Source organism: Sinocyclocheilus anshuiensis, unplaced genomic scaffold, assembly GCF_001515605.1.
Source record: "Sinocyclocheilus anshuiensis isolate Anshui unplaced genomic scaffold, SAMN03320099.WGS_v1.1 scaffold1038, whole genome shotgun sequence".
Taxonomy (NCBI): Eukaryota; Metazoa; Chordata; class Actinopteri; order Cypriniformes; family Cyprinidae; genus Sinocyclocheilus; species Sinocyclocheilus anshuiensis.
This window is the reverse complement of record NW_015536540.1, coordinates 662,549-681,543: the sequence shown is the minus strand read 5'-3', so window position 1 is coordinate 681,543 and position 18,995 is coordinate 662,549. Positions and strand designations below refer to the sequence as shown.

The following is an 18,995-nucleotide window of genomic DNA, read 5'->3' as shown; positions in this document are numbered from 1 at the left end:
GAATAAATCACTTTTTAAAATATATTAGAACAGAAAACAGTTATTTTAAATTGAAATAGTATTTCACAATATCACAGTTAAAGTGATACAGTATCACAGTACTGTATTTTTTATCAAATAAATGCAGCCTTGTTGAGCACAAGAGACTTCTTTTAAAAACATTACAAAATCTTATCGACCCCACATTTTTGAACAGCAGTGCACATACAAGTAGAACAGTGTCAGAGCTCTGAACCATGTGGATAAGTAAAAAAAAAAGAAGAAAAAAAGCCAAAGACAGCAGGGGTCAGTTAAGGGAGGGGTAATGAGTGTAATGGGATTTGACGTATTTAAGTTTACTTTTACAGCATTGACGTCCACTGTATCTAATCATTAAGGGGAATTCTGCAGGATTAAGGCTCTGCCACAAATGTCACGCAAGCCCTTGGTTGGTTAATTTCCCTCTAGATTAATCTCTCTGGGGTTGTCCTTTCACATCGACAGGTCCAAATTCGTCACTAAGATCAGGGCTGAAAACCACCCCAACGGTTCGCTATTTTTATTCGCTTCGTTTCAAGTCTATATTGAAAGGTTAAAGGGAAAAACAGTCTCTGGGCAATGTCTAGTGTGTATTGACTGCAAGATATCACAGCTCATACTTGTGTCATTAAATTGTGTTTTTTTTTTCTTCAAACAATTAGCCTTTGGGAGGAAAACTAATTAAAGAAACCAAGTATTTCATTTATAAACACAAACAACGACAAACAAACCCACCTTGTTTTTGGACTGCGACGTGTTTAGCACGCTTCTCATTTCTTTTCCAGTATATATGACCACACCTATGACAGTACCTGGAAAAAAAAAAAAAAAAAAAAAGGACAAATGGATGACTGATTGCAAACGGACGATGACAAATAAACCGGCCGTGTGTCTCTGGCCAGCCTAATGAACAATTAGCTCAAAAAGTGTGTTTCCAGTTAACGGATGCAGCTGAGACTCAAGACAAATGATTCAATATGTGGGACACCCAGAAATAAACCATTACAATGAGGCCTATTATAGTCAGATCAATGGTGCTGCTTTGGTAATGGACTGATTCATTAAAGTAAGCTAATTACTGATGGAGTATGCAGCCTCACCGCTAAACGAGGAAGTGGCGAAGTCCAACTTTTGTTTAAACACAGTAACACAATATAAAACGTGCTTAAATATTTCTCGATTTCTTTAAGCTCGACATATTGTTTCATGTTTGGAAAGCAATGAAACCTAGGCTGCCCTCAAGGGGGTCTTTAATGGGCTAGGACTACAGGGCATATCGGTTACTCGCCCCATGGTGTTTTGTGTTGGGTCTGCTCAGTTGGATGGGATGACGTCACCAGACTGTGTTTTGTGGGGAGATATGGAAGGACTTTCTCCGGCTGAAGGTCACACCATGGTGGGGAATAAGAAGAACCTCTAAAAACCCCTGGAGAACCAAGACAGGGGCAACCACAGATCAATGAAGGGCCGATCGCAGGCACAAACGCAGGCCGCTTGAAGGAATAGTCCGGCTATTATTGTTGGACTGGGATCAGATTCTAAACAACAGACCCCTAGGAGATGTCAGAGAAAGCGTAGTGGCAAAAACCGATCTCGGACCTGTTCTTTAGGGACACGTTTCATTGACACCGCAGGGACAGGACTGCAAAAAGCCAGACACTTTGGCTTCCCATTAACGGCTCCTCATATTTCTCTGCTCATGAGATTGTTTGAATAGTAGCAGATGAGTCTGGCGATCTCAAGTGACAAACAAACGGGAGAACGAAGGGGGTCTTGAGTGATGCTGGCGGATCGCCTCGGTATCAACGGCACACTCTTCTACAACACAATAAACTCAAAAGATATTTGACCTGTGATGAATATTTCAGACCTCTGAGGCTTGTGCTTTTCTTATATTTCTATGAAAGAAATTTGGGGCTGGAAAAGACTTTGCTTACCAGATGCCACCACAGTGCTGGCCCACAGGGTGTTCTCAATGCTCAAGCTCTCGTGGATGGGAGGGTCACAGTCCTCCTGGGGACAGAGGTCGTACATTAGTTCAGTCTGTTTTGATTTCATGGTTATCTAGCACAGGAAAAAGCGGTTATCAATTATGGCCTTTAAAAAGCAGGTCAATAAAAATGACAAAGACTCAAAGCACAAATAATGAATTGATGAACTTTCATCACGACGAACGGTAAGTAGGGAATTAGACGGCAGATTGAATTACACTAATGCCCGGTTAAGCGACACAGTCCATTTAGAGGGAACGGTGAAATCGGTTTGACTTGATTTGCCTTGTTTACAAAAACAGCGCCATGCTGAACATCATAATAAGGCCTCGTTTAGTGTTAGCACGCTCTGTGCTGAGCAGAACAGAACAGGCCATAAATCAGGGGAGAAGCACAGAAATTAAATCTTTAAATGCTTTTTTCCACATAACATGTTGCGGCTGGGTGAATACGGATGATATCTAATTATCCTCTGTCAGTAGGGCATAATATACAGTGAGAAAGAGGGCCACACACATCGCAGCTGCCGAGACATGCGCATTGTCGCAGATAGCAAGAGAGATGTGTCCTCTATTTAAGACGGCCCACTTGTTCTTGTCATTTGTCTTTTTCTGGCCAACAGATGTAGCAATGCCAGCCTGTCAGATTGGCTAAAACTGGAAAGAGGTCCATGAAGAGAAAAGGCCTTTTATCAGTGATAAGGCTCAAAGAAATGGGAGTGTTTTAACCCATAAATCATAATTCCATACTTACGATAAAACTTCTATGAAACTTTTAAGTTTAATTATAAGTTTTAGTTAACATGGAAAGAAACAGATCCAAGATGTGCATTCATAATTCTTTTCTGCAGCAGTGAATCTGACAGTTTAATGAGAAACATTTGGCTGCATCATATTTAAGTCATAAAACGGTCATAACTTAAAGGAATAGCTCATCCAAAAATGAAAATGTTGTCATTATTTATTGTTCTAAACCCGTATGACTCTATTCTTTATCTGGAAGATAAAAGACGATATTTTGAGAAATATCTCTGTTTTTGTCCCTCCAATGGAAGTTAATGCTCATCAAAATTGTTTTGAGTACAAATATTCTTCAAAATATCTTCTAATGTGTTCAACAGAAGAAACGACGTAGATTATGACATCATTTTCATCTTTGGGTGAACTACAGCAAATACATTTACAGCAAATATATTTATTTAGCTATAAAAATCAGGATATATTTATTTATTTCATTATTTTTACACTACCACAGTTTGGTTTGGGGTCTCTCTCTCTCTGTGTGTGTGTGTGTGTGTGTATGATTGTGTGATTCATATACATATACATGAGTTTATTTGCAAAAACAGACAACTCAAAAATTGTAATTTTCAAAAATCATGTTCATAGCTGTATTTTTTTAGTTATTTTTTTACTTAATCAAAATAACCCAACTGCAGTTTGATTGAGATTAATTGGAATGCACAATGAAAAAACATGATATTTGAAAAGTGTTAAAACATATATATTAAGAAATTAACACTTCTAATTAGTATGGACACATTAAATTGATCAAAAGTAACAGATGTCTTACATTACAAAATTTCTCTTTCAAATAAATTCTGTTCTTTTGAACTTTCTATTCATTACAGAATCCTAAAAAAAAAAACTGTATCAAGGTTTTGCTAAAAACATTTAGCAGCACAACTGTTGTAACAGTTTTTAAAATTTGTAATAATGCTGTATATTTAATCAAACAAATGCAGCCTTGGTGAGCATTAAAGACTTTAAAAACCGTGCAGACCTCAAACTTTATATATGTATAACTTCATGAACTGTATATAAAGCTAATAGTAGAAATCAACCCTAAACCATAACCTACCACTAAAAGAAAAGTTTTAATTTATAAATCATTATGCAATTGTTTTTTCTCCAAACGAGAATGTCACCGAAGTTCCCCAATGTATAGCTAAATAAACCCACACTCACACCTGTTTAAATACAGAGGCATACAGACAAGAGTAAATAAAATTAGCAGTGAACGCGCAGGCATCATGACTGAAATGGACTGACCTCTCAGCTACTAACAAAGATGTGCGTGCATGTGACTGCCATTTAGAATAATCATATTCATATTTACATTTTTAGATTGTTGTATCCAGAGTGACTTACAAATGAGAATAATACAAGCAGAAGCGATCAATCAAGTGATTAATCAATGGATTAAAATGTCATGGTAAGGGGCTACTGACATCGGAACCATAAAACTATTAAAGGGACAGTTCACTCAGAAATGAAAATTTTGTTATCATTTACTCACCCTCGTGTCATTCCTAACTTGAATGGCTTTTACAGTGCTTTTTGTCATTTTTAAGCTTGACAGTCCCAGTGCTCATCCACTTTCATTATATGTAATAGAGAATATTCTTCAAAAACACATCTTTTGTGTTCCACAGAAGTAAGAAAGTTCAAAACATAACGGTGAGTAAGTAATAGCAACATTTTTGGACGAACTACTCCTTTAAATAAATAAAGCACTGAAGTGGCAATAAGGTGCAGCAAGTGTGCGGGTAGTAAAGAACTGTGGGAAACAGCATTTGGAAGTGTGTCCCTGTAGCTGCAGATTTGTGAAAGCAGGCTCAGGAGAGTGACTCAGCGCAGGAAGTGATCTTCTGCCCCTGCATGCTGTGTGGCCAAGAGCGAAGACTTCAAACAAAGACAGGCTTTATGTGGGGGGTCCCTTTTTTCCTTTTTTTCCTCCCTCTCTCTTTCTCCAGTACTGCGCTAATCTGCTGTTAATAAGGAACTGTGCTCGGCCAATGGGCTGGGAGCGAGCCTAACAACCCGTGATGTCATCAGCGTTGCAAGGAATGCGTCTCGTTGGCCGGTTTCACATTCCAGAGACACTTCAGCTCATAGTCATGTGAACAGGCACACTTTGAGAATCCATGTTATTTTAATGTGCAATTAAAAACAGCGGTTAGGTTTAGTTTAATGGGCAACAACACAACATTAAATACCTCTACAAAAAGCTAACAGCGGGTTTAAATTGGGGCCGTGACGTCACAGCTCATGCTAAACGAAGCCTTGTAAAAATTCCTTCATTAACAGCAGTTTTTCTTACCCTTGTGAAGTTCCCCTCAAAACTGTGAATGTCCAGCTGAGGCTTCTGGGCGTAAACGTACGCGCTGACGGAGAAGAGATCCTGCGGACAGCAAGCGAAAAGGTCAAGAAAAAACATGAACGCAATAAATCAGCACCAGAAATGTCATCCGACGAACTAAATTCTGGGCTCGGCCCAAACCCGACCTCTCGTTCGTGCGAGTATTATGGCAGGACTCAAAGCGACTAGCAATCAGAGCGATTCTCATGAAAATAAGCCCCTTCTGACATCCTGCCACAAGTCTGAATTTCAAACAGAACAGATAATGCAGACAAAACAACGTAATTAAAACTAAACGAAACTTTGACGGGTTGCTTACAAATTATAATGACTTTTGCATTCGATGACGTGTCCGCAAGTATGAAAAACAGGGATGTTTAGCGATCTGACCGTCAAGCCCACCAGATACCCGATCCGACCGCTCCCGCTGCTTTACTGCAGCAATCATTCGGCGACTTGCTGAAATTTTAATTCTGTGATCACATTAAGTGGTTTCGGAAAGACAAATACACACGTGAACCCTTGCTCGAGGTGAGTGTCATCTCCACGCCGATGGCACCAGGAGACAGGCCGTTTGGCGGATTCCAGTTGTCTCTTGGGGTAAAGTTACCAGCCCATGTGAAACAAACCCTCCGGCCAGTAAATCAGATACACAGTGATATCAAACATGAGCCTTCGTATCATCAGCCTGAGAGAGTCTGAGTGTGGGACACATCACTCACTGCCTATGGGGGTAAAGTTACAGACCCATCCGAGAACAGAACAGAAGGAGCTGAAATGTGATTTGGGATGCAGCAGCTTTTGCTCCAGAAGTAGATGGGTGATGATGTATTTGACAGTTCGAATCATCTTACTATACTATTTTTCATATGATATACTTTATTTTGAGCAATTGAAAAAAAAGCATAAGTCCAATTTATTCCACAACTCACAGACTAGTACTTTGGTATAAAAACATTTATATGTGCCAAGCATAAATGCACCATTAATAGACATAAATGTAAAAGACTAGGACTAGATCATAACATTGTATTTCATACAAGAAGTCAAGCTTGCTGCACTTGCCAAATATTTGTATAATTTATTATTAACAGGTATTAAGATCATGGCAATATCGAATATGTACTGTTTTTGTGCTAGACGAGGCTCATACCCCTAAGGCAGGAAGTCTTTGAGTGCAAGCAACAGTGATTCGCAGCTTCCAGTCTGTCTCTCCATCCAGCTGATCTGTTCTAATAAAACATGAACCTGGAAAACAAAACATTATCTTAAATCTGACAGAAAAAGATATACTTTATATAAAAATCTAATATTTGACAACATCCGATAATCTATTCTGGTGTATTATCTTTATTTACAGACAGAAAAGTGAGAGGGCTAAAGACATATGCGTGAAGGACGCATTTGTTATGGGCCAAAACCTTGGCCCCTATTCACTAAAGAACTCTGAATGCTTAACATATTGTTCATATTGATCTTGGACAAGACTGATATAACAGTAGGCAGTAGACAAGAAAGGTCATTGTCTTTAAGCTCTCAGAGCAAAAGCTTCAGTGTTCATCATGCTCCATATACTGAGATTACCAATATTATCAAACCTTGCTGAGGCACAACCTGTAAAAGCATGCCTGGGTCATATTTCTTAAAAAAAAAAAATATATATATATATAGTATTTCAAGAAAAGAAAGTAATTGGGGGAATTGTAATAGATAAGATTATAATAATTTAAAAAAGGACCCTAAAATAGACTTCACTGACTTTCTGTAAAAATTTGATAATAAATGATGCTGGGTGAAATATAGACATATTCTTCACGTTACAGTATTCCATATACAACTCATAAGAGCATCTGCTCACTAAGACATGGTTAACCAATAAAAAAAAATAATAATTTGAATTGTCCATTAATTGACAATTTAATTGTCCATTTTGACACCCAGCCAATTGTCATTTTGTCCATTCAAAAATGAATCAATTCTGAAAATATGTATAGATATAGAAAATCTGAAAATATTTATATACCAAAAAACTCTAACAAGCAAACATGAGAAATGGAATTAAGCTCAAATTTAGAAAAGTGTTTAAATTGTATAAGAAAATTAAGTAATAAAACTTCTATTTATAGAATGAGCTCTACAGGTTCCATATGAGCTACAAGGTGCCTGCGGGAACACTGTTGGAAACCACTGACTAATGACACAAGTAGTTATCGTCTGAAACGTCTGAAAGCTTCACTTGTATGTGAAGAGTGAAACTCACCAGTCTTCTCTGATGTTCTCAGAAAAATCATATCAGCAGGAATTCTCTGATTCTATAAAACAAAATATTACTCATCAGTCAGAGGCACATGGGGTTTCCATACTATCCACCTAGACTTGCCCACCTAGGCAGCTTAGAATCTTAAGAGATATTAATATATTAGTTATGCTGAACTTAGCAATAATGTGGGCATATACGTATGTTATTGACTCCAGTTCTGTAACGTTAGTCCTATTTTAGCGTTGTGTTGAATAATTGAACAAGGTCATTTCCCTAGCAAGCAATTAAAGCGAACCACAGACAGCGAGGGGAGAGACAGACACAATGTCCCACTGAAAGAATGACAGGATTTCATGTGATGGATCACGTAGCAGCAAGTTTATGCTGATACCTTGAACAACAAAAGAGAGGAAGGGATAAAAAAATAAAAAAAAAAGGGACAACAAACCTTCTCCACAATGATTAAATCTCCAACCTGTATGTCTGAGCTCTTTACTTGGACCTTCCCTGAAAAATACAATGGACAAATAATTGTAATTAGAAATGAATTATTTAGCCGTAGGTAATAAATTAGCCCTGCGTCCAAATTTATATTGAATAAATACACTTTTTAAAATGATAAATATTAGGGTTGACAAAGTTAACATATCAAAAAGAATTAACAGTTTGTGTGATTTTTCTAAAAAATTGCTCAGAACATTTAGAGCTGACTGAGACTGAACAGAGCCACTAAGATTTCACACACACGCAGACAAAAGCCCCAAGCAGAGTACCCGTTTCCCACTAGATGGAGAAAGACATTTTTTATGGATAATTTATTCATAAATTAAACCCAGACAGGGCTTTTATAAAAGTCATTTGCATTCTTTGTATGGTGAAATTGAATTATCATTGAAGATCAACAAGTGACATGTCACCCAGGAGTGAAACAGAGGCATGGACCTTTACACATGCAATATTCCTAAAGTTAATAAATTGCATATTTGCATAAATTTACTGAATTGCATATTTTCTGTGCTATTTGATGTAGTTTGACCAGTGAGACGAGTGACATCAATACAAATAAGTCAAACCCAATAATTTAATGTTATTTAGCTCCCTTTCACTAAAAAGGAAATAAATGTTAACAAAAAGATAAATAGAGATTATATTAAACCAATGATATAATGCATAATTTTACAACAAGTGCAAAACCTGAAACCCCCCCCCCCCCCCAAAAAAAGGCAGATAAACCAATTATCATGTCTTTTAACTATTATATTATCTTAATAGGTTCCAAATCAATTAACTCTTGAAGTCAATGGAGCTCAAACAGGATGATCTGTGTATATGGCATAATATCATCAGGATGTGTCATATTGTGGTCACCTCTCACTGTGAGTTTACTGTACAGCTGGGAATTCATCTCTTTATCTCTCCTGCAGCGCCGAACTTCGTCAACTGCCTCTCTCACCATGGTGACAGCTAACACAAAGCCCTAGACAACAAGAAAAAAAAGGAACAACAAAAGTGATGATTGAAATTACATTTTTGTGTTCAACTCCCATCTTAGTGCGGTTAGATGTACTCACCAGCGGGGCCCAGTAGGTGTACAAATATCCTATCTTCAGCGATGGAACAAACTGAGAACAAGCCACTACCAAAAAATACAAGTTGAGGAAGAACTTAAACTGCTGGTAAAGAACCTAAAACAAAAGAAAGAGAAAGCACCAAAAATAAATAATCACCATGCCTTATATTTGATGAAGATTTGACAATATAACCATGACAAATTGAATAAAAAAATGTAAGGTAATTGACAGTAATACACATAACATTCTAACACAGCTTTTGGAGGTACACCTGATTGGCTTATACATAATTCATCATACAAGCTGCAAATTCTTTGCCAAGGGCACATACAGAAGGCGCGTTCCACTGAATAAGACATCGCCAGCAGTCATAATACAGTAGATCACTTACACACTCAGTGGAAAAAGATACGTTAGATTGCTGTTACACCCCCTTACTTCACAGCTAGTTACACATTAACCTGATTACTGAGCAAATCTGCTGTGCGTACAATGGGTAGAGATTTCACTTTAAACAGCCTAGCGAGAGCTGCACAAAAAAAAAAGTTCTGCGCCTTTGAAAAGAAAATGTCAAATAAAACAAGACTAAAATAAAAACATAAAAATGAAATTAATTATAAATAATACTGATAACATAACAACTATATAAAAACAGCAATACAAAATTTCACAAATATTAAACAAAATATTCTTATTTTTTAGCTCAATTTTAGCACTCTCGGAAACCAAAAAAAAAAAACATGCAGAGATTGTTTATACTGCCTTACCCCTGGCACAAAAGTGACAATGTTGTATTTCTGATTCTTGATGGCATTTTTGGGGTACTTCTCTTCACATTTCTCAGGGTGCCCCAGCCACACCGTCCGAACTTTCAGCTCCTTCTTCCTGCGACATGTGTGAACCAGACATTCGCAACAGCTGCGTGACAGAGACCACGGGAGGAAAAAGATCATCCAGTGATTAGACAAATTCACTTAAAGGAGGACACAGTGCTACAGGCGCAGTTCAGGCCTGGATTCCAGTAAATGGTCTTTATTTAAAAATATCCCTGACCGAATAATTAACAAATATCAAGGCTGGTCATTACTCCTAATTTAAGGGTTGCACTGAAAACCGGTGATTTTCTTGAATTATCACCCTGTTAATCACTTAAAACGCTCTTGAAAACGAACACTGAGACCTTTTGCGGAATTCATCACCAGCCGCGCGTAACCAGTTGATTCCACTTGAAATACAACTGACGTTAATGCAACATTAATGTAAGTGATGTTAACAGAGAGCGAAGACAGCCTAGCTCAGTCTAGTTTGACTTGAACTTTAAGCAGATACACGGAACACTTCCACCAAGAAGTAAGACTGAAACAGTAGAGCTAGAAAACAGTAAAAGAAGAGTACGGATGTGAAGGGAAATTTTTGAGATGGATTTAAATGTGGATTTCTGATCACAGACTCATTTTGCTTCCGTAATATGAAATATTTGACAAATGATGAATTGTGCATAGTAAAACCAAGAAGCCTTATGAAAAGTGGGTTAGTCAACTGAAAATACTACACTTATTGATTAGAATAAAGTCTAGAAAGTAAATAAGCGAGGGAGTTGAGGATGCATATCATTTTGTGAACGACAAACATTTCAAAAATCATCTGAGGCTGCAGATTCTATGCAGGCCTTGCGATACCTAAAGAGAACAACAAACCTGTAGATGACGTCCTCTGTCACCCCCTGCCAAATAAACCCCTCCCTACTAAAACGAAAGCTCTGATTCGCTGTGAAGGTCAGAGAGAGCGCCAAACACTTTGTTGACCTTCATATTCATTTTATATTCTAGCGGTTGCCATCCCCGGTGAATGGCGTGACGGTACTCTGCCGGTACTCTGCGCAGTGTACACAGTCATGGCGATTGGTTTGGCTGGCACTGAACTAAATTACATAAACCTTGAAAAAATATATAATAATATTTGTGTTGGCCCCTTCTGTCTCCTGTCTGTAAGTGCCAGCGCCCTGATTCATAAAAGAGATTATTTGCTCAAATGAATGTAGTTCAAATAATAGGGCCGTTTGAATAAGCAGAGTTATTCTCTTTGAATTATTTGTTCATTTCATAATCCTTTGCCTAAGCACACAGAAAATGACTGGAAAGCAGCAAACTGGTCAGCTGTGCGAAATCCCATTTGTTCATTAGGAGAAGAAAAAAAAATCAATACCCAGCTTACAATTGAGATGCGCTGCTGATAATGTAGCGCATAAGTGGAGAAGAGTCAAGCACACACACTTTCATAACAATAAATGACTAATATATGTCACTGATGCCACACAAAAGGCATTGAGATATTGTGGGAATGCAAGTCCAAAACAGACATTCAGCTTGTTGACATCGTTGGCTGGATAAGCAAATTTTCGGTTGGTGTGTTTGACCTTCTGACTGATGATGCGCAGAGAGCACCTCAACCAAAAAGCAGGACCTGTGCTTGTGTGTGTATTTCATGCACAGTTACCGGTGCGTTAGAAAGGAGCTGAGCCAACCTGGCACAAGCACTACATACACACACAATAGGCTCCATGACAATGGTGACATTTTTTTAACAAAAGGTGAAGGCCAAGATGGTTTCAGCAAAACATCTATCTGTCTATCTAGACTGTCAATCAATTAAAAAACAAAATCAAATTAATAACATGATATATTAATCAAATAAAATCACATATATCAATCTTTTCTGATAAAAGCCCACAAATAAAGACAATTCAAAGACAATTTTATTTTCATATCATTGAAAAAAATCATAATCCACAACAAGGTGCAGTAACCTTGTTTATTAAAAGCATGCACCACAGTTCTGTTGTATGCTGCTTTAAAAGATTGAGCTCTTTTTTGTTTTTATCACTCTTCAACTAGAAAAAAAAATTCTTAATGTGATTTCAACAATAACGTTCCCCTGTGCTGTTAGGCCACGTGTCCACCAAAGCATTTGTTTTCAATTGAAGCGCATGTTTTTTAAAACACCAGGAGCATTGCTCAGCGTTTTATTTCTCGCCACCGACAGTTGAAGATTATTGATGAAGAATGAAAGAAAACGCAGCCCATCACTGTCAATTTTTAGTCAGCCGTCCAATCAAAGTGGAGGATGGGCAGGACAAATTCCACACCGACCAAACGCCACATCCTCCTTGTACAACAGCAACAGATGACAACAAGAAGCACAACATGGAACAAAATCATTTAAAACAAGGGCCAGATCAAGTACTTTATATTGTGTCAACATTTTAATATACTAGTTACTAGTTACACTTCTGCGGATATTCCATATCATTGCACCCAAAGTGTCTCAACTGAAAAAAGAAAAAAGAAATAAAATGCTGCGCCGCAGAAGCGCTCTCAAGCACTCACAGCTAGGCATTTTCAGCTGGTTAAAAGTGCTTTGGTGGACACACTGCCTTATGGTTACAAATGAGGTATGGACTTCCCTGTTCTCATAGAATTAGAATGCTTAATAAAAAGTTATAGTTATAATTATCGCCCTTGACATGAACAGGCCTTTACAGTCAAGACCAAACTATATGCAGTCGAGTTTTAAATCAGAGGCCATTCATAAAGAACAGGTTCTCATGATATTTTTTAATTGCTGGTCTTTGTAAGTATCCATCAGATAACAATGCATTATGTCTTGCATTTTTGTGACACACAGTCAAGTTAAAAAAAAGTGGTTGATGCTAGATAGACAAAATACTAATTCTAACTGACTAATTTAAAGCGTTAGTTCACCCAAAAATAAAAATTAGCCCATGTTTTACTCACCCTCAAGGCATCCTAGGTGTATATGACTTTCTTCTTTCAGACGATTCCAATCGGAGTTACATTAAAAATTATCCTTGCTCTTCCAAGTGATAGAATGGCAGTAGGCGGGTGTTTTTTTTTTTTTTCTCAACAGTCCGTAAGGCAAGGGAAGGCAAGTTTATTTATATAGTACATTCTCTCATTTTCACTCACTTTCTCTCTCCTACGCACTTACTCTATTGTTTTTGTTTTTGTAGAGAGGCTCATTGTTTTCACGGTCAGTTCAATATAGGCAAGACAAGGCAAGGCAAGTTTATTTATATAGCACATTTCATACACAATGATAATTCAAAGTGCTTTACATAAAAGGAAGTAAAATAATCATAAAAAATTATCACAACATTAAAACAAGGAATTTAAAAACTTTTTAAATGATTTAAAAATTTATTTAAAATGAATTTAAAACAGTTAAAATAACTGAAGAAAGTTTTGGCACATCCAACTGTTAATTTCATCAATGCATTGGCAGAGGGAGTCAATGGGGCTGTAGTCATTTGGCGAGAATGCTAGGTAAATCTGGGTATCATCAGCATAGCTGTGATAGGCAATTTGTTTCTTTCTCATTATTTGACTTAGTGTGAGCATATACAGGCTAAACAAGAGCGGTGCAAGAATTGAGCCTTGTGGGACTCCGCATGTCATGGACGTCCACTTTGACTTAGGCTCTCCTATACTCACATAATAACCTCTCCCTTCTAAGTATGACCTGAACCATTTGAACACCATCCCAGGAAGCCTGACCCAGTTTTCCAGTCTCTCTAGTAGACAAATAAAGCACATCCACCCATAATAAAACATGCCTCACACGGCTCCGGGGGTGAATAAAGGCCTCCTGTAGTGAATCGATGCATTTTTGTAAGAAAAATATAAATATTTAAAATGTTATAAACAGTTTTCTCTCACTTCTGCTAACTGTCGTATGCGGAAGCCGTCCCGGGCGGATGACGTAGGACGCATGCGCAGCGCACGCGCCTGTGAGATATACTAGTCTCACGAGGTTGTTTACAGGAGCAAAGGAAGTTTCCTTATTTTAGCAAAAGAAAGCCAATCTCCTCTTGGCTTATATCGAAATCCACTGACATTTTTCTTTACAAATCCTTGTTTTGTGCTTCTAATTTGTGACCGGCGTTTTGTTTCGCTGTCTCTCCGTCCCACTTCTGCATTTGTCACTAATCACCAGTGCATGCACTACGCCGACATCCTACATCATCCGCCCGGAACGGCTGTGAGAGAAAAGTGTTTATAACGCTTTAAATATGGATATTTTTCTTAAAAAACACATCGATTCACTACAGGAGGCCTTTATTGACCCCCAGAGCCGTGTGAGGCACGTTTTATTATGAATGGATGCGCTTTATTTGACTACTTTTGGACTGATGAAAAAAACACCCACCTACTGCCATTCTAACGCTTGGAAGAGCAAGGACAATTTTTAATGTAACTCCGATTGGATTCGTCTGAAAGAAGAAAGTCATATACACCTAGGATGCTTTGAGGGTGAGTAAAACATGAGCTAATTTTCATTTTTGGGTAAACTAATCCTTTAAGAGCACTTAGATATTGAAGGTAACATTTTAATGCTTAAATATTAATATGAGCACTCACGTGGCCTATTACCTGGTGCACAGGACCTTCCATCCACCACAGAGGAACCAGCCCAGCCCAGTCTTCTGACTCACTCTGGCTCTGGGCAGCGTCTGATAGTCACTTTCGTTGTTTTCAAAAGCTTCCTCTGACATCATCAAGGGCATCTGATCAAGGTTCGAGGATTCGTCTTCAATCTGATACCTGAAACATTGTAACATTAAGACAAAAAAAGATGATGTTAAGCATCATAATAATTATTATGAATTATAAAAGTTGTATAGACTTTTTCATTTATATAAATTAACAAAAAGGTAAATAATCTGCTAAACTACAAAAAGAGCATAGATTTTGTTTCAAATTAAGATGTGACGTCACAAATGTAATAAACAGACACTGTTTGTTTCCCAAAACAGCAGTCCTACTTTCATTATTACCTCTCAAATTTAAAAAAGACATTACGCAATAAAATAAGGGCATTTTTAAAGGCGCCTACATGAATGAGTGGAATAAAAAATGCAGAAGTCGAGGGATTTGTTCCTCTCTCACACTGTGTTCCTCATTTATCGAGACGAGTCTCAAACCCAGATCAGCAGAATGCTATTGTGACACTCTGAAACAGCCGATGTCCCGAGAGGATATCAACTTCCACCCACACAAAAGCCTGGCCGTTTCTGCACCAGATCCACTTTAGCCTTAGCGTCAAAACCTGCACGCTCTCTTTTCACTCTAGAGCTGTCTGTGGATAGATTTAATTAATGCAATTAGGCCTCTGTGACCACTGTAAACACTGAGAGTCTTTTGCAGTTGAACACTAAAAAAAACATACAAATACCTACCAGCCTCAGACTGTGCTGACTGAACAGGTCTCCTCAGGTAGTGATATTGTGTCTGTTAAATTATTAAAGACGCGTAATAAACTTACAATGGAGGACATTAACAATCTACAAACTCTAGTCCTAGGGATTTTAAAAGCAACACTCCCTTTTCCTCTAAAAGAATGAATCAGGAAGAAATACATTTGAGAGTTCAGAGAGTGTGAATCATATTTGATCCTCCATAACACACCGAATGCCCACATTGTGTAGTGAAGATTACTGCCCTTACTGAACTGTATGATAAAATAAATCAGATCACCACTAAATTTGCTTAAAAATCAAGCATGTTTGACCACATTTAATGTGCTCTACGCATATGTGTTGATCAATGTTTATATGTAAACAACAGTCTAAATTAAATCTGTTCATCATATAAAGTGACTTAGAACACTTGGATTAAACTGCGTAATTTATATGGACTGTTTACTATGCATTTTTGAATCCTGAATGTTTTGGTGGAATGGACTTTCAATGGAGAAACAGAAATCTCTCAGGTTATTAAAGGAACAGTTCACCTAAAAATGAAAATTTACACATCCAAGATGTAGTAAATATACAATAGAAGACAAATTTGTTTCTTCATCGGAACAGATTTGGATAAATTTAGCATTACATCACTTGTTCCCTAATGGATCCTCTGCGGTGAATGGGTGCCATCAGAATGAGAAATAATCCAGTCTATCAATTAATTATTAATGTCTTGTGAAACGAAAAGATGCATGTTTGTAAGAAACAAACCTAACATTAAGACATGTGTTTTGGCCAGAAATAGTTTCAAGTTAAAACTAGTCGAGTGGATTACTTGTGCATTATCATGATGTTTTAGTCAGCTGATTGAACTCTTATTCTGATGGCAACTTAGATGGCCTGAAGTGAATACAATTTAGGCACCTTTTCATTAAATGTGTAAGTCTGTGGTCTGGATGCACAGAAATCAACCTACGCATGGCTTACTTAAAGCTGGCTCTGCATAATAATTTCTCATTGATTTCTTTTGAGTTTGGCGCGAAATATGGTCCAGACATGTTCTTGACAAGTTTCGTGAGATTCACCATTATAAGAGACTTTGAACTAATGGGAAATGACAAATATCAGCTCTACAAAGGCTAATCGGTTCCTGCCACAATAGGCAAGTTATTATTGAGGTATGTCAACAAAAACACATCACTCTCACTTGTGTCTATGTGGATTTTAGCCTTTGATGTCCATTAAAAATGCTTTTAGGTTAACCCGTCTCGACAGCGGTCAAGCAGAATGGGTGTAATAATACAAATACGGACAACTAAGTTAGCTGACCGTTGTAATCATAAAATGATACAGTCTAGCAGGGCCAATGCTCGAGATTCGAAGCCCGCAGGCCAACCACTGATATTTGTATTCAATTGTATGATAAAAGAAATCAGATCACCATCAAATCTGCTTAACCACCCATATAAATCAAGAAGGACATCAGAATAAGCAAAGTATGAGCCAAACATAGCTGGTGGTCCAATTAATCTCTCCTAACTGTGGTCAGTTCTTCTGCTCTCCTCTTTCCTCCTCAATAAAACACAAAACGATTCACAAAGTGATTATGTGCAATAGCATTACCCCAAACAATGAAATCAAATTAAGCAAGCACTTTGGTTTTGGTCCATACTCTCAAGCAGCAATGCCACAAGTGGTCCTTAGACTGTCAGCATTTGGCAAACAGCTGGATGCCATAAATACAGATCCTGTCTGCTGTTAGGCTGTTTATGCGGTTCAGGAAAACCAGATGGACATTAGTTTCTAAATGAATATCTTTGACATCTTTGCCTCGCATAAACCGTGGGAAAACAGTTTTCAGCGATATCTTGTCAAGCTCAGCATCACAAGAACATGGCATGTCTTCGCCATATACCTAAGGTATGAGATATGCTATAGATGGAACAAAGCCTCATAAGATGGTCTAATGTAGGGCTGTGCGATATTGAAGAAAAATGCGATATGCGATAACTCATTAAATAATGCGATATTCAATATGCGATACGATAATGCTTTAAAGTGCCTCATGCTCAGATGAAACAGTTTTACTCAGCTGTTGCTGAGTCAGTTCTGTGAACTTCTATAACTATCTTGTGTCATATATATATGGTTATTTGTATGTATGCATGTATGTACCAATAGTTCCTGTAAAACCACAACAAATTCCTTGTGTTTGCACATACTTAAGTGGTGAATAAAGCTCATTCTGATTCTGATTCTAATAAGAAAGCACCCCTACAACAACTTCTGAAAGTGAGCGATAATGTTTTACTCGAGCATTACATAAAAATGTCATTTTAACATTAGTTTAATCATTTTAACATGAGTTTAGGAACTGAATAATAAAAAGGAAAAATAAAACACTGCATAGTATTTACTCTTAGAATTCAATATGCACTGATTCTTATTTAGGCTACAAAAGTTATTTAGGTAAGAGCAGTGAGCGATTTTCTCTTTGTCTTTTGTTCATGGCCCCAGATATTGCAAGCTGTAGCGATATGCATATTGCGATATGTACATTTGCGATATTTCGATAATTTGGATATATTGCACAGCCCTAGTCTAATGATAAACCAAAAGCTTATGACATTTTCTATGAACGTACCTGACGCACGTGAATTGTGTTTTGGGTGCTTTGTGATGTTTAATGAATGTTCTGGAACGTTCTATAGACATATTCTATGTTATTATATATGAGACGCTCCATAAATGTACTTACACCTACTGAATATCTCATGAGCGTGTTATAATACGCCTCAATGAACGTACCTAAGACGTCTCCCGAGTAGGAACCGAAGTGACAAACATCTCACATGATTATATCACATCTCTCGGGGAGTCTTGTATCCTCTCATGTCCTATCAACTGTAATCTGACACTGACAGCTCGCGCTGCTGAATTTACACTGCCGCTAGCGTTAGCCCGTTAGCACTCAACCCCGGAACCGTGGCATAAACAAACCCAATATCAACACATACGTTATTGTAACACCTCAAATGACTGTCTTGTGTTTAAAAGAGGTGTCTGAGATGAATATGCATCCGTCTACATACCTGGTAGGTCTGCCAGCATTATAATACGCAGTTTTTCTCGAATTCTTCCGTACAGGATTCAGACGGATGCTGTCTGCCATCTTTGCTCGGTTACGTATGAATGTCGTCACGTCCGGACTAGAGTGAGGGGAGATATCTGCTGTAATCTGGAAATGTGATTCTGAAGGTATTTTATTTTATGGTGCTTTAATATCTTACTTGGTTGAAGTTATGGGCTTCCGTTGATGGATTATTTCACATTAGGCATCTTACCAGTGTTGTCTTGCCGTTCTTTGAAGGCTTGTGTGCTCAAATGAGGCCAACATTTTGCATTTAAATAACAGTAATATAATGACATAATTTTTTTAAATAACAATGTCTGACTCAAGTTTATGTCACAACACAAACAAATACCGAGAGACAAAGAGATAAAGAGTGAAGCACATATAGTTACAAAATACAAGTAAGGTGACACAAACAAAAATATTTTGTTTGAGATTTATTTATTGAGGGTGGCAGCAATATTGCATCTTAGAAATAAATCCAGTTCAGTCAGCATGTTTGAGACACCACCTCAGTTGTTCCATGTAAAAATACTGATGTGCAGACAGAAAAGCAAACCTGGTGTACTTTTTATTCGTTATAATGTATCTGAGTACAAAAATAGTGTCTCCTTTTCAT

At 37.6% G+C, this 18,995-nt stretch overlaps 1 protein-coding gene across 4 annotated transcripts in view; it reads right to left on the bottom strand.

Annotated features, from left to right (window-relative positions):
- LOC107697002 (probable phospholipid-transporting ATPase IIB) overlaps positions 1-18,422 on the bottom strand; it is a 42,561-nt gene extending 24,139 nt beyond the window's left edge. For 2 of the 4 annotated variants that reach the window (XM_016497604.1, XM_016497614.1), the window contains exons 1-11: positions 18,336-18,422; positions 14,432-14,602; positions 9,749-9,899; positions 8,982-9,095; positions 8,779-8,887; positions 7,859-7,917; positions 7,411-7,462; positions 6,304-6,398; positions 5,112-5,192; positions 1,956-2,082; positions 754-830 (exon numbers count right to left, since the gene is read on the bottom strand). In XM_016497604.1, the coding sequence (XP_016353090.1) occupies positions 754-830; positions 1,956-2,082; positions 5,112-5,192; positions 6,304-6,398; positions 7,411-7,462; positions 7,859-7,917; positions 8,779-8,887; positions 8,982-9,095; positions 9,749-9,899; positions 14,432-14,602; positions 18,336-18,415 (1,116 nt within the window). In that variant the 5' untranslated portion in view covers positions 18,416-18,422. The remainder of the gene's footprint in view (positions 1-753; positions 831-1,955; positions 2,083-5,111; positions 5,193-6,303; positions 6,399-7,410; positions 7,463-7,858; positions 7,918-8,778; positions 8,888-8,981; positions 9,096-9,748; positions 9,900-14,431; positions 14,603-18,335) is intronic. The other 2 variants (XM_016497624.1, XM_016497631.1) reach the window with 1 other exon arrangement.
- Between the last annotated feature and the right edge of the window lie 573 nt (positions 18,423-18,995).